The sequence below is a fragment of the Oreochromis aureus genome, linkage group 6 (assembly GCF_013358895.1).
Source record: "Oreochromis aureus strain Israel breed Guangdong linkage group 6, ZZ_aureus, whole genome shotgun sequence".
Classification (NCBI taxonomy): Eukaryota; Metazoa; Chordata; class Actinopteri; order Cichliformes; family Cichlidae; genus Oreochromis; species Oreochromis aureus.
In genome coordinates, this window is record NC_052947.1 from 21,608,903 (window position 1) to 21,621,444 (window position 12,542).

At 40.4% G+C, this 12,542-nt stretch overlaps 2 protein-coding genes across 5 annotated transcripts in view; one reads left to right on the plus strand and one right to left on the minus strand.

Annotated features, from left to right (window-relative positions):
* doc2d (double C2-like domains, delta) overlaps positions 1 to 4,571 on the plus strand; it is a 56,352-nt gene extending 51,781 nt beyond the window's left edge. For all 3 annotated transcript variants that reach the window (XM_039613896.1, XM_039613895.1, XM_031751035.2), the window contains one exon: positions 1,736 to 4,571. In XM_039613896.1, coding sequence (XP_039469830.1) covers positions 1,736 to 1,875 — 140 coding nt within the window. In that variant the 3' untranslated portion in view covers positions 1,876 to 4,571. The remainder of the gene's footprint in view (positions 1 to 1,735) is intronic.
* A 58-nt stretch (positions 4,572 to 4,629) lies between these two features.
* Positions 4,630 to 10,413, minus strand: serping1 (serpin peptidase inhibitor, clade G (C1 inhibitor), member 1). 2 transcript variants are annotated; one of them, XM_031750961.2, is made up of 11 exons: positions 10,267 to 10,413; positions 9,916 to 9,963; positions 9,685 to 9,796; positions 9,442 to 9,591; positions 9,041 to 9,340; positions 8,692 to 8,913; positions 7,624 to 7,767; positions 7,336 to 7,539; positions 7,119 to 7,258; positions 5,358 to 5,580; positions 4,859 to 5,106 (listed from the first exon to the last, which is right to left on the minus strand). In XM_031750961.2, the coding sequence occupies exons 2-11, from the start codon at positions 9,961 to 9,963 to the stop codon at positions 4,859 to 4,861; spliced, it is 1,791 nt and encodes a 596-aa protein (XP_031606821.1). In that variant the 5' UTR covers positions 10,267 to 10,413. The 2 variants fall into 2 exon arrangements, with proteins under 2 accessions (XP_039469828.1, XP_031606821.1); XM_039613894.1 differs by lacking the exon at positions 10,267 to 10,413 and having other exon boundaries at positions 4,630 to 5,106.
* Between the last annotated feature and the right edge of the window lie 2,129 nt (positions 10,414 to 12,542).

Genomic DNA, 12,542 nt, shown 5'->3' on the forward strand with positions numbered 1-12,542 from the left:
GTCGGACTGGAGCTCTCTGCCCTTTACCAATCCAGCCACGGGCCCATCCATCTGGCCCATCAAGACTCACTCTCATTTCATCAGTCCATAAAACCTTAGAAAAATCAGTCTTGAGATATTTCTTGGCCCAGTCTTGACGTTTCAGCTTGTGTGTCTTGTTCAGTGGTGGTCGTCTTTCAGCCTTTCTTACCTTGGCCATGTCTCTGAGTATTGCACACCTTGTGCTTTTGGGCACTCCAGTGATGTTGCAGCTCTGAAATATGGCCAAACTGGTGGCAAGTGGCATCTTGGCAGCTGCACGCTTGACTTTTCTCAGTTCATGGGCAGTTATTTTGCGCCTTGGTTTTTCCACACGCTTCTTGCGACCCTGTTGACTATTTTGAATGAAACGCTTGATTGTTCGATGATCACGCTTCAGAAGCTTTGCAATTTTAAGACTGCTGCATCCCTCTGCAAGATATCTCACTATTTTTGACTTTTCTGAGCCTGTCAAGTCCTTCTTTTCCCAGGTACAGATTAAAGACTAGGGGAGAGAGGGCTTTTGCTGTGGCTGCACCCAGACTGTGGAACAGTTTACCCCCTCACATCAGATTCTCCACAAGCCTAGGAACTTTTAAAACTGCTCTTAAAACTCACCTCTTTTCATTGGCATTTAGCAAGGTTTAACCTATTGTTTTAATTTATTGTTTTATCAGTGAGGTATTTTATGTACCTGTGTTTTATAGTATTTTATATTTGTATTTTATTGTACAGCACTTTGGTCAGCCTTGGTTGTTTTTAAATGTGCTTTATAAATAAACTTGACTTGACTTCTTTTGACCCATTTTGCCAAAGGAAAGGAAGTTGCCTAATAATTATGCACACCTGATATAGGGTGTTGATGTCATTAGACCACACCCCTTCTCATTACAGAGATGCACATCACCTAATATGCTTAATTGGTAGTGGGCTTTCGAGCCTATACAGCAGGGGTCCCCAATCTCAGTCCACGAGGGCCGGTGTCCCTGCAGGTTTTCGATGTGTCCTTGACCCATCACAGCTGATTTAAATGGATAAATTACCTTCTCAACATGTCCTGAAGTTCTCCAGAGGCCTGGTGATGAACTAATCATGTGATTCAGGTGTGTTGACCCAGGGTGAGATCTAAAACCTGCAGGGACACCGGCCCTCGTGGACTGAGATTGGGGACCCCTGCTATACAGCTTGGAGTAAGACAACATGCATGAAGAGGATGATGTGGACAAAATACTCATTTGCCTAATAATTCTGCACTCCCTGTATTCCACTCTACATCACCACTCCAATTCATGAGAAATGTGTTACTAAAACTGTGACGATAATGTTTTGTAAGGTCCCAGGATAATGTATAGTGCATTGGTAAGGATGATCCAGTATTTCCCAGCTTTTTGGGGCCTCTTTAGAAAAATCTGGACCATTCTTTGGTCCCTGCAAACATTTCACATAAGTGCGTGTTGTGATTGATTTCCCTGTCAGAGCTATGCTAAAATGATCAGGAATTTCAGATTCATGAAGAGTTTTTTTTTTTTTAAAGATATGAAAAGCTAACTTTTTTCTTTCTTTAGTTTGTTAGTTATTTTGTTTTCTTATTAGTCATCTTCACCTCCTCCCAGTTTCTGTCTCCTTTTATCACCAATCGTCCTCACCAGCAAACAAGTTTTCCTTCACCTCTTGACTCCTCTCTGTTTCCTCTGCTTCTCCCTCTGTGTGTTTGCAGGAGGAGTGGAGCTGGGCATCAATGCGAGCGGACAGAGACTCAGACACTGGTTCGAGTGTCTCAAAAACAAAGGGAAGAAAGTCGAGTACTGGCATACGCTCACGCAGCAAGGAGCCCCAAGCAGTGACAAACCGGACTAGATTATACAAGACATTCATGATACAAACGCATAAATGCACACATACACACACACACATGCAAATGCACTATACCCCCCACACACACACACACACACACATATTTATGTCTCACTGAACGATGGCCGATAACAGAGTGTGAGTAAGGAAGAAATAAGAACAAAGGATAAAACATGCAATAACAATAATGTTCAAAATCTGTCTCATATTGCCAATAAATACGGCGCAGAGTATTAGTATATGATATTCATACTAATATTAGTGATGGTTAAAAGGTGTAATCTGAATACTTTTCTTTTCCAAGGTAAACCAAATTGTGACAATGTCCTCATTAAAGTGTTGACGTAACAAAACAAAGCTCACTAAATTGTGCTTTAGACCGTACCGTATTGTAGAAGTTGCTCATGTCCATTCAAATTTTACACATAATGACCAGATTTGAGAATAATGTACTCAAAATTCATTCAGTGAAAGTGCCCGACAGTATGTGCACCCTTTGTGACTCATTATGTGGTACGTAGATGCAGGAGCGGGGGGGAATGTTACGAAAGGATGATTGTCGTGAGGAGTCTCTTATCTTCGTGGATGTCTATCTAATGCAAAACAACACACCGTATTATAAAGCACAAAAAGATCCGTTCGGTGGATTTCTACCTTTACCTTTTCATTGTTTTTATGTATTTTCATTGTCTTCTGGTGACAGTGGTGTTTTATCCACCTTCACATGAGACGATTATGTGTCAAAATGTGCGCGTGCGCGAAGGCTGTGAGACTATGAGTGCCTGCTTTTTCTGCCTGTGCAGCGTCTGTTAATCTGTATTCACGTCATGCCCCATTTGAAATGTCTCCATCCGAATTCAGAAGCACAGAAGTGCGAAGGAATATTTTTTAAAAAAGGACAAAAGAGAGAAATCCTCTGTTACCACCACAGGCCTCAGTGGTGCGAGTGCGCCCGGCCACTTGTTCCAGGCCTTTACTCTGTCTCTCTCCGTTTCCCACTGCCAGAAAGCCAAAAGAGCAACTTTAAGAAAGGTAAATACTGTGGTGCGTAACCTTTGACTGCTCCTGTCTGATGAAAGCCCAGAGCTGTGTCCACAGCAGGCAAAACGGATTCCTTTCAGAGTATCCTGCACTGTGTTGCAGCATTACTGAAACAAATTTCATCTGGATTCAAGACAGTTTACCTCAGTGACTGTAATTTTTGCTCCAACAGAAACACCAGTTATGCAACATGTTCTTTCGTCAGTGCGGTGTCACATATTTTGAATTTAAAGATACAGGAATTTGATTAGTTCGGTTGTCTGATTTTTATAAACGGCTTGAAAAGTTCCCCTAACCCACATCTGCACGCCCTCAGACATTCAATAGTGGTAGAAGACATCTGGCTGAAGGTGAGATCAGCCATCAGAGGGAGTCGGTGTTTCGTCAGGAGTTCTGATTGTCCCGTTACTTTTGACCTGTTAAATATCAGGTCTCTTCTAAATCATCTACACCTCTATTAAACACAGGAATCCCTGTTCCTATAATTTAACCTCTCGGTGTAAAGGGGGATTACATCCTTCAGGGTCAGTGGAAACGCACAGATCCAACAACAATAAGATCCCATTTTCATCGAGCTGCATGCATGCCGTGGATCTTTGTGCACATTTCAGCATTTTCATCATATATATAAAACTTATCTACATGCCTGCCAGGATATCAGATGTCGTCCCCTGGTTCATCTGTCACAGCAGCTCTGGCCATACACTTGTTCAGAGAAGCACACGCACGGTCGGTCAGTGGCCTCGGGGAGTTTTCTAACTGTTGAATCGATCTGGCTGCTCATATTCTTGGTGTCCTTCGATAACCTTGTGAATGTCTGATTGCTGACTGCAAAAAAAAAAAAAAAAAGAGAGAGAGTAGATCCTCCAAAGTTGGATTAGGATAAGAATAAAGGGCTTGGACACTAATAAAAAAAAAAACTTTTAGGCTTAAGCATATTTTCATTCAGAGCTTAAATAATGTCAGTAAGATTTGGGAAAGGGTGGTGGGTTTATTCTGCACTCTGTCTATGCACATTGAGACTCCCAGCACGTCAGCAGTGAGATAATCAAACCAAAACAACATTATCGTATTATCCAGGCATTAAGGATACATTTCTGGTTGGCAGTGATCAAATAGAGTTCACATTTCTGGCTGGGTGGTTATTTGTTTCCGTCTCTGGATCTGTTAGTTTTGTTTACAGTCACTGAATTTTCTGACTCTTTGTCTATTGACCCTGCTTTGCTTATGTAATCATTTCAATCTGCAGTACAGCTGCATGTTTAGCAATCCCCATCAGCTTGTATAATAGAGTGCAACCTTAGCTGATCGTTCTGAATGCCGACGTGCCATGCATTCATCCTCCTCGCCATCTGTGTATTTGTTTGTTTGTGAATACGACGATTCAGGGTATCTTTTTTGCTCAGTTCGCTTCGCTTTTCCGAGCAAGCTCTCGCTTTAACGAACAAAAAACCTTTACTGTCGCCGATTTTGACACTCGTCTTCCTTGAATTATTATCAGTGGTGATGATGCGGGAGGGCTGAGAAGGGAATGAGATGGGAAAATCACTGTTGCAGTCCCTGTGTATTCACTGTCAATGTCAATCGCACAGTATGGCTGCCATCCTGTGGTGGGTTTGTGTAAGTACTTCTCAAAATAAATCAGAGCTGTATCAGTGGGCGTCTGTCCTCCTTTGAACATGTGATTCTTCAAGAACATAAGATAGGCACCATGTGTGTTGTGTAGATATGTGTTTATTTATCATCATCTTGGAAGATAATCCAAATCCACAAGTCACTGCTCACTTTAGTAACTAGACTATTTAAAGCAATATCGATTCTTAACAACTGAATTTTCAGAAAAATTCTTCAAATTACTTCAAACACCGCAGCAAAGCAGCCTTTATTAAACATTGCCTGTTGTTTCCTGCACATTTTACCCCCCATCTCTTGTTATGTTCTCCTCTCACGGCTCGGTCAACCTGCCAATAAAGAGCGGCACATTGGTGTGGTCACTCCACAGCAGCATGATGAAAGGCCGCAGGGCGGAGAAGGAAGGGAAGGAGCGGGAGAACGACAAGGTGGTGACAGCGCCGGCCTCCACTCCTTTTTCGGTCAGTGCGAGGAAGGCTTTGTGTTTGGCGTCGTCCAGTAACAGTTTCTCCTGAGGGTAGAGGCCACACAGGTCGGCGCCCTCGTAAAGCACTGACAGTCCTGGAAAGGGAGTGAAAAGTACAGAAAAGGTAGTAGTGAGGGTGAAATCAGTAAGAGAGCCAAGCATGTGGTGGAGATGCTTTGAGATCAAAAAGCAGATGTAGAGATATATTTCATAAATGGGAACTTAATGTTTACTGCTAACTAAAGTGCACAGGATGAAAGCATGGGTGGTGTTCACTATTGGTAATACAAAAAAAAAGGTCAAATGTTGGGCTGGAAACTGAGGAGAGCACAGAAGATGAACCAACCTAGTTTCTTGATAAGCGTGTTCATTTCCGGCTGGAAATTCAGTTTGATTTGGGGCAGAGTGACCTCAATAGGCTGAGGAGATGATGTTTTCATGCTTTGTATCATTTGAACCACAGCCCTGTCCGTCATCCTCTGCTCGATCTCCTGCAGCTTTGCCTCTGTGTTGGTGGGAGGCAGCAGGATGTAAAGACTGCTGTCACCTGTGAGGGCAAACCTCGCCACCTGTTGGCCAAAAAAGATAAAAAAAATACTCCAAGTGTTAATCAGTGACAGAAGAGACCATCTGTTTTTACCACTGGCATTTAAAATAAACCTGAGATGTAAAAAAATAAATCTAATCATCTCATCATCATGATAGTATCAGTGCCTGTAACTGTTTGGCTTGCATTAACTTTGTTTAAATCATCTGGTTGTTCATGAGATGGAAATATTCTCTGTGTATCCTTTTGTAAGGAGTGAAAAAAGAAAATGCACCAGTGGTACAGGAAATTTAGTAACTTTGCTGACTAACTCTAACTCATCTGAGCAAAACCACGCTGCACTGAGGTCACCGACATGTAACCAACTTAAGGATATCTACTGTTGTGCAAAAGTCTTAAAGCATCACTCATTTTCTTTGGAAAATCTTTAGCAATTTAATGAAAATACAGTATATATGGCAAAAACAGAGTTTGTACAACTCTAATGTGCCTGAAAGTCGATATCTGGTTTTATTCTTCAACACAGCCTGAACTCTCTGAGGCAAGCTTTCTTGTCATTTCTTTAAGTAGTTTTCAGAAACATAGATAGTTTTTGTTTTTTGGTCTTCCACTTGTCCATTTTCCTCTGTTTTTTAAGGGCACACTGCACAGCATGCTGAAATACACCAAGCCTTTAGATAAAAGCTTTTTTAGAATCACCTTGTTGGTGCAAAAATACTATTTATTGTCCGTAAAACTGTGTTATCTTTGTTACTTTTCATAGATTCAAGTAAAAAAAAAAATTATACAAATTGTGTTTGTGCCTGAAGATAGAATTTAAAATTGGTTCTTTACTTGTTTGTTCATTTCATAGGTCAGTGTTAAATGGTTTGAGGAACAAAAAAACTTTTCCCATTTTCATAGGAATAGCATTCTTATAAAAATGGTCAGTTACACAGGCCTGGACTGAAAATGAGGGAAAGAAAAAGCAGCCAATGTCCAAAGAAAAACTATAAAGGGACCTTCAGAGAGCAGGAGAGTTGGAGACCACTTGATACCATCTGGTTCCTTGGAAGTAAAATATAAGGAAATGAGGGGTGGCTCAAGACTTTTGCACAGGACTGCAGGTCACAGGAATTATGGACTATCAGACGCTGGATTTTGGTTACGACTCTGACACCTGTCATAGCTCAAGAGACAAGAAACTGACCCTTTGGGTACAGGAAATGAAATGCTATAGATCTGAAGTATTTTAGCATATTTAACAGGAATAAACTGTATAGTGATTGTAGTATAAAATTAAAATAACCGTGTAATGACAGATGAAATTTGAATTTATATTTTTCTATGATGCTAACATTACCTAAACTACTGTTCAAACTGTATGTTTTGTGAGTTAGTAGAGCAGTTTAGATGTGCATTAAAGATGAAAAGCTCAACATTAAAGAAACATAACACGTATGTTTCCTGTAGGAATCAATGAAGACAGGATGTCACTTCTGTTGCCTGTGGCAGAAAGGCCTGTGTGGGATTTAGACACGTATTGTTGTGAAAAGTGTCAGCTGGTGGTTTGTTACTTACCTGTGCCCTTAGGTGAGGATCATACATCATAGTTGCCATGTACTTGTCGTGATAGAGAAGAGGCACCCTTACCACATCACCATTAAATTTTGTGAAATGTCCTTTTTTATTTTTTGGATTAAACTTGACCTTCCACTGACCTAAAACACACGTAAACACAGTTTATCAGTTTCCACGTTTTTGAAATGTGCATAACATGTGCGCACAGTTTACTGACCGCTAAAGGAGACGGCGTTGAGCAGGATCAGCTGTGAACTTGGTGGGACAAAGTCAAGCAACTCTGTGATTTTATTTTGGGTCTTTTCTGCCACCCAGCTGTTGATCATCTGTGTGTTTTCCTCAGTGGTATTCAGCAGCTTCGTGGGCTCCGCATCATAAAACTGGATCGACTGGTCGGTAAAGAACTCACTCAGATTCATATCTAAGGAGGAGAGCCGAAATAGAAATCATTTTCTGCTCTGTGATCTCTGGTTATTTTGTGCACTTCACACTGTGATAGTAATACGTGAATCATAGTAGATCTGAGAGGCCATCAGCAGGGAGCCAGCCAGCTTCTCTCTCAGCTTCTTCATCTGGGAGTGAACGCAGTGGAAGTCGTGAGGCACGCAGATAGCGGTCTCAATGGCCTTACGGGTATCGTTCCTTGCACCTGAAGGTACAATTAGACAATAACAATAAGTTTAGTATGTTATAGGAAGCTGCAAGCCATGTTTGATTTTAAAAATACAGTTGAATCCATAGATTTTTGAGGCACTGGTGTAATTTTTGTCTTTTAAGCTGTGTCACGGTTATTTAAAATGTGGAAACATTTACTCAAACGTAAGTCCAGGACATTCACAGAAGATAGCATTGCTGTATGATGACAGCATCATTTCTGTTGTTAAGTTACACTTCAAAATATCCATTCATTTCCAATCATCGATCATCTTCCACTTATTTTCTTCAGCTGTCATAGGGCTAAAGGCTGGGTACATCCTGGAAAGGTCTATCACAGAGCTAGCCACAAAAGAATGTAATTAATAACACCTAATAAAAGCCAGACCAGTTCAGAAACAGAATTGTTTTGGCAGAGGAACTTAATATCAACCTGTAACCTGTTATTTCTTTAGCTTTGTTCAATAATGTATTAATGCCTCCCAACACACCTGACCCTCTAAAATTCTGCAGAACTGAAACATGAAATACTGTATGTCTTAACTTTTTACCTGCATCCTGGCTGGTTTATCTCAAATTTAACATGGTGATGTATGAAACTAGAAAACTGCGTCACTGACCAAATATTTTAGGGCCTAAAAAATACATGTCTGCGTGTCAGAGTCACTAAAAATGACCTACGTCGCCTGTGTTTACAGACAAACTGTGTGAAACAATGCAACAGCGCCACCTTTTCACCATTCTAGTCTTCATGAATGACAGTGGATGTGTTGTGTCTATGGCATGGCATCTTTTTTTCAGGCTTCAGAGGAATGAACAAGTCATTGCCATTTTTATAGGATTCACTGGAGAACATGATAAATGCTAAACATTTTCAACGTGATTACATTAAAATAGCGACTCGCCTCTCTTTTCGTACCTAACAACAAATGGGAGAGCACCCCACCGATGCTGACAGGAGAGAAGAGCATGTTGCCAGAAGGATATATTTCTCTGAGATAATAATACAGCTTCATTGAAAACTCTGTCATGGACTCCTGCAGTATGGGTTCTGCTGTGCGGCTGTTCTCCTCCGGGCAGGGCTCCCATGGTGAGGTGGAGCCTTGGCATATGTGAGGAAGAGCTGTAGTAGGAACTAAAACTGAAACAAATCATAAATAAAAATGTTTTATGCAACTAATCGATCCTTTTTTTTTCTTTACCAACTCAACGCGCAGTGAAAATCATTAAATCTATTAAATATCTATTATATTTGACAAGCCCCCTACCTTCCACAGTAAGGTTTACAGAGCTCAGCTTTTTTCCATCATCCAGTTCACATTCATAAATACCAGCATCCTCCATGCCAGCGTTTATGACCAGGATGCTCTGATCGTGGTCTAGTGGAAAAATCAGCTCTATTTTTTTATTATCATCTGTGGAGTCATCTTCAAGATTCAGCTTTATTCTTCCGTCCGCAGTTTCTTTGAACCACAGGGCATTGGCGCTGACTTCTCTGGAACTTGGGATATTGCAAGGGAGTTTAACATCTGACTTTGTAAATACTTTCATTTGATAGTCAGTGAAGTCTGCAAAAAGAAACAAAAAGCAGACAAACAGCAAACACTTTGTTTGTTGCTCCACTAACTGTAAAATTAAAAGTGCTCGTATGATGACGAAAGAGTCTCACCATCAACTATGACGTCAAACCTTCGTACCATTTCCATGTCGCTCCCCTTTAACAGACACTCGTACGTGCCCTCTTTGTTTTTAGTGACAGAGCGCAAGCGGAGGGAAAAGTCTGAAGGGACGGGCTGATAATTATGAGACAGGATGTGACCTGTAGTTTAAAAAAGACCAATTGTTATATACATATATGTACATAAAAGCAGCAAATATTTGCAACACAGTGAAAACAGAAGCCGTTTAAAACCATTGAATTTCCATGTGATTTCTTCTACTCCGATGAAGTGATTATTTGCTGGGAGACAGGGAAGCTCCAGCGTAGAGTCAGGTATCACTCTGATTTTTGTGCATGATGACAGCTGGCCAGGAGGAAAGAAAGACATCAAATGAAACCTTTACAAATTTAAGAGACAAAACACCTGCCATTTAAGTTTCTGTGGATTGGTAAAGATTTTGTTCTGCACTACTTCAGATTTACCTCAAAAATGAGCTGCAGCAGGAAGCAAAGTGTGGCCTTTTGTCCCATCTGCAAACGAGAAAGGATTTCAAAATTAATGTGGCACCAAGCCGGAGGAGAGATCAATATGTGGCGCAGTCTGTGAAGTAGTGATATCAGTCTGGATTTAAAGTTTCTTAAACTGTTGTGATTACAAGGAGTGCACTGCCTCATTAGATTTCCAGAAATCAAAAGACACATATACACATTTTCCTGTTCATGTCAGATATGTTTACATATTTTAGGAAGTAGCTGAACATATTCAAGTTGGGTTAGTCGTACACACACATACGCGCGCGCACACACACACACACATACAAATACATAACTTACAGCTCTTGAATTTCCGTGTGTCCAGATTCAGTCCTGATACGAGTATTTGTCAGTAAGGTTTCTCTGACATTGAACCACTGTTCGCTTCAACCAGCAGCTCTTACTATCTGCTCGCCTGAACTGCAACCAACAATGACTAATCTGTGATTGTTGGTTTAGAGATGTTTGTTTGCATAATGCAAGTCTTCTGACTTGTTGGAAATCACATGATTTCACATGTTGGCAACAGGTACTAAGTGGAAATATTCAAATTTTAGTGTTTATTTCACCTTCAAAGATAATTTCAAATAAATTTGATTACTTCTAGTATCAGTGCTTTAGTGCAGAATTTGCAATAGACATCATCTCAACCAAGAAAAGTGAAACACAGGTATTATGGGGGAAGTCAGACATTTTCACTCCTAAACTGTTTTATATTAGTTTGCTGAAGGTTGTGGGTAGAGAAACAAGGACATAAAAAGTAAAAGCCCAGCTTGTCCTAACTGGCAGGAGACGTCTTTACTTTACTTACTATTTGTCTAGAAACATCATACAAAAGAACAACTTTAAAGTCTTTTTGGTTGCTTCCTAATTCTCAAAGGGGCGAGATGGTGGGCGGCTCTGCATGTTTGATTTGGCAGATTGTTTTTCATATGTCCTTCTAAACACAACCCCAGAAAGATTTGTGGATCCTCTCAGGTGCAAAGCACCACAGCATGGAGCCACAAAAACCTCGTACAATATCAGTGGAAAAAAAACAAAAAAACTGTTATTTCATTAATATAGATGAACCTGATATAGGTGGTGTATCTAATCTGAAGCATAGTTTACTATCGGTTTTCTACATTACTTTTATTTTCTGATCATATTTTTTTATTATTATTTATTTTATTTTCTCATGCTTAGTTTTGAATGAATGAACGAGTGTTTGTTTGTTTGTTGTTGGTTTTGCTGAGATATAATTATTAGATTATTTGGGATTAGGATGTTACCCAACACATAAAATATAAAAATCATTTTTAAACAAATAAACAAAAACCCCCCAACAAAACTGGCAACAAATTAGGTTACAGTAAAGTGTTACCATTTTTGGAAACTGGCTCTAGTGTGTCTTTTACAGTCATGTAACAAAGAAGGCTTTCACAGTACTCTATGCAATCCTGCACAGAGTACTGTGAAAAAAATCGTACACCCCATGATTCAGATTAGCTTGTAGAACCACAATTTCTGTATGACTTTGTCAATCTCTCACGTTGTTGTGGAGGAATTTTGACCCACTCTTCTTTACAAAGTTCCTTTGGTTCATTGAGATTTACAGGCACTCGTATGTTTACAGTGCTTTTAAGGTCTCACCACAGCATTTCAATAAGAACGAGATTTCTTGTCTTTTTCAGCATTTCTGTTGTAGACTTGCTGCTGTACTTGTGATCATTGCCCTGTTGCATAACCCAGTTTGGGCTTTAGGTGCCAAAGAGACTGCCTCACATTTGACTCTGGTGTACAGAGGAGTTAAATGGCCGACTCAGTGGCTTCAAAGTGTCCATGCCCAAGCCCAAATCATCACCTCAGCACTACTGTGCTTTACAGCTGGTACGTGTGCTGCTATGCTGTGTTTGGGTTTCGACAAATGTGGCTCTGTGCATTATGGCCAAACATCTCTGCTCTGGTTTAATCTGTGCAAAGGATATTGTCGCGTGTGTTTTGTTGTTTGTTTAGATGCTGCCATGTTCTTTTTAGAGAAAAGAGGCTTTCTACTGGCAAACCATTGTTGTTGAGTCTTTTTAGGGCCCGAGCACTGAGAGTGCGAAGGCCCTATTGTATCTGCTCCGTTTATTATTATTATTATTATTATTTTTCATTGAAATGAATTGCCTTTTTGAGGGCTTTAACATGCTCAAAAACTCATGAAATTTTGCACACATGCCAGGTCTGGTGAAAAATTTTGTATTTTAATGGTTTTACATATGCGCACTGGGAAATGGCTCTAGAGCGCCACCTATGCCTTGTTAAATGCAGCCCTACGAACACATCGTTTGAGCTACATGTATGAAATTTGGCACACATGTGTATCATGCCAAGACGAACAAAAAAGTCTGTTATGGCCATTGACGCAAACCCAACAGGAAGTCCGCAATTTAGAAGTGAATGTGACATTTTGGCTCTAATTTTGCCATTTCCATGCCTCGAACTTTTTCGAACTCCTTGGGATTTGGTCGTATAAGCTTCATCTTTGGTCAGTGTCAACTACACACCTGGGCCATGTTAAATTGCGGAGCTTTTGAGTTTTCGCGATACTG

Bases quoted from the DNA above. Each gene is read 5' to 3' on its own strand.
- serping1 (XM_039613894.1), bottom strand. From the start codon at position 9,963: ATGGGACAAAAGGCCACACTTTGCTTCCTGCTGCAGCTCATTTTTGAG. The intron at 9,797-9,915 runs GTAAATCTGAAG...CCTCCTGGCCAG, and splicing joins TGCTGCAGCTCATTTTTGAG to CTGTCATCATGCACAAAAAT. The intron at 9,592-9,684 runs GTTTTAAACGGC...TTTAAACTACAG, and splicing joins AATCACATGGAAATTCAATG to GTCACATCCTGTCTCATAAT.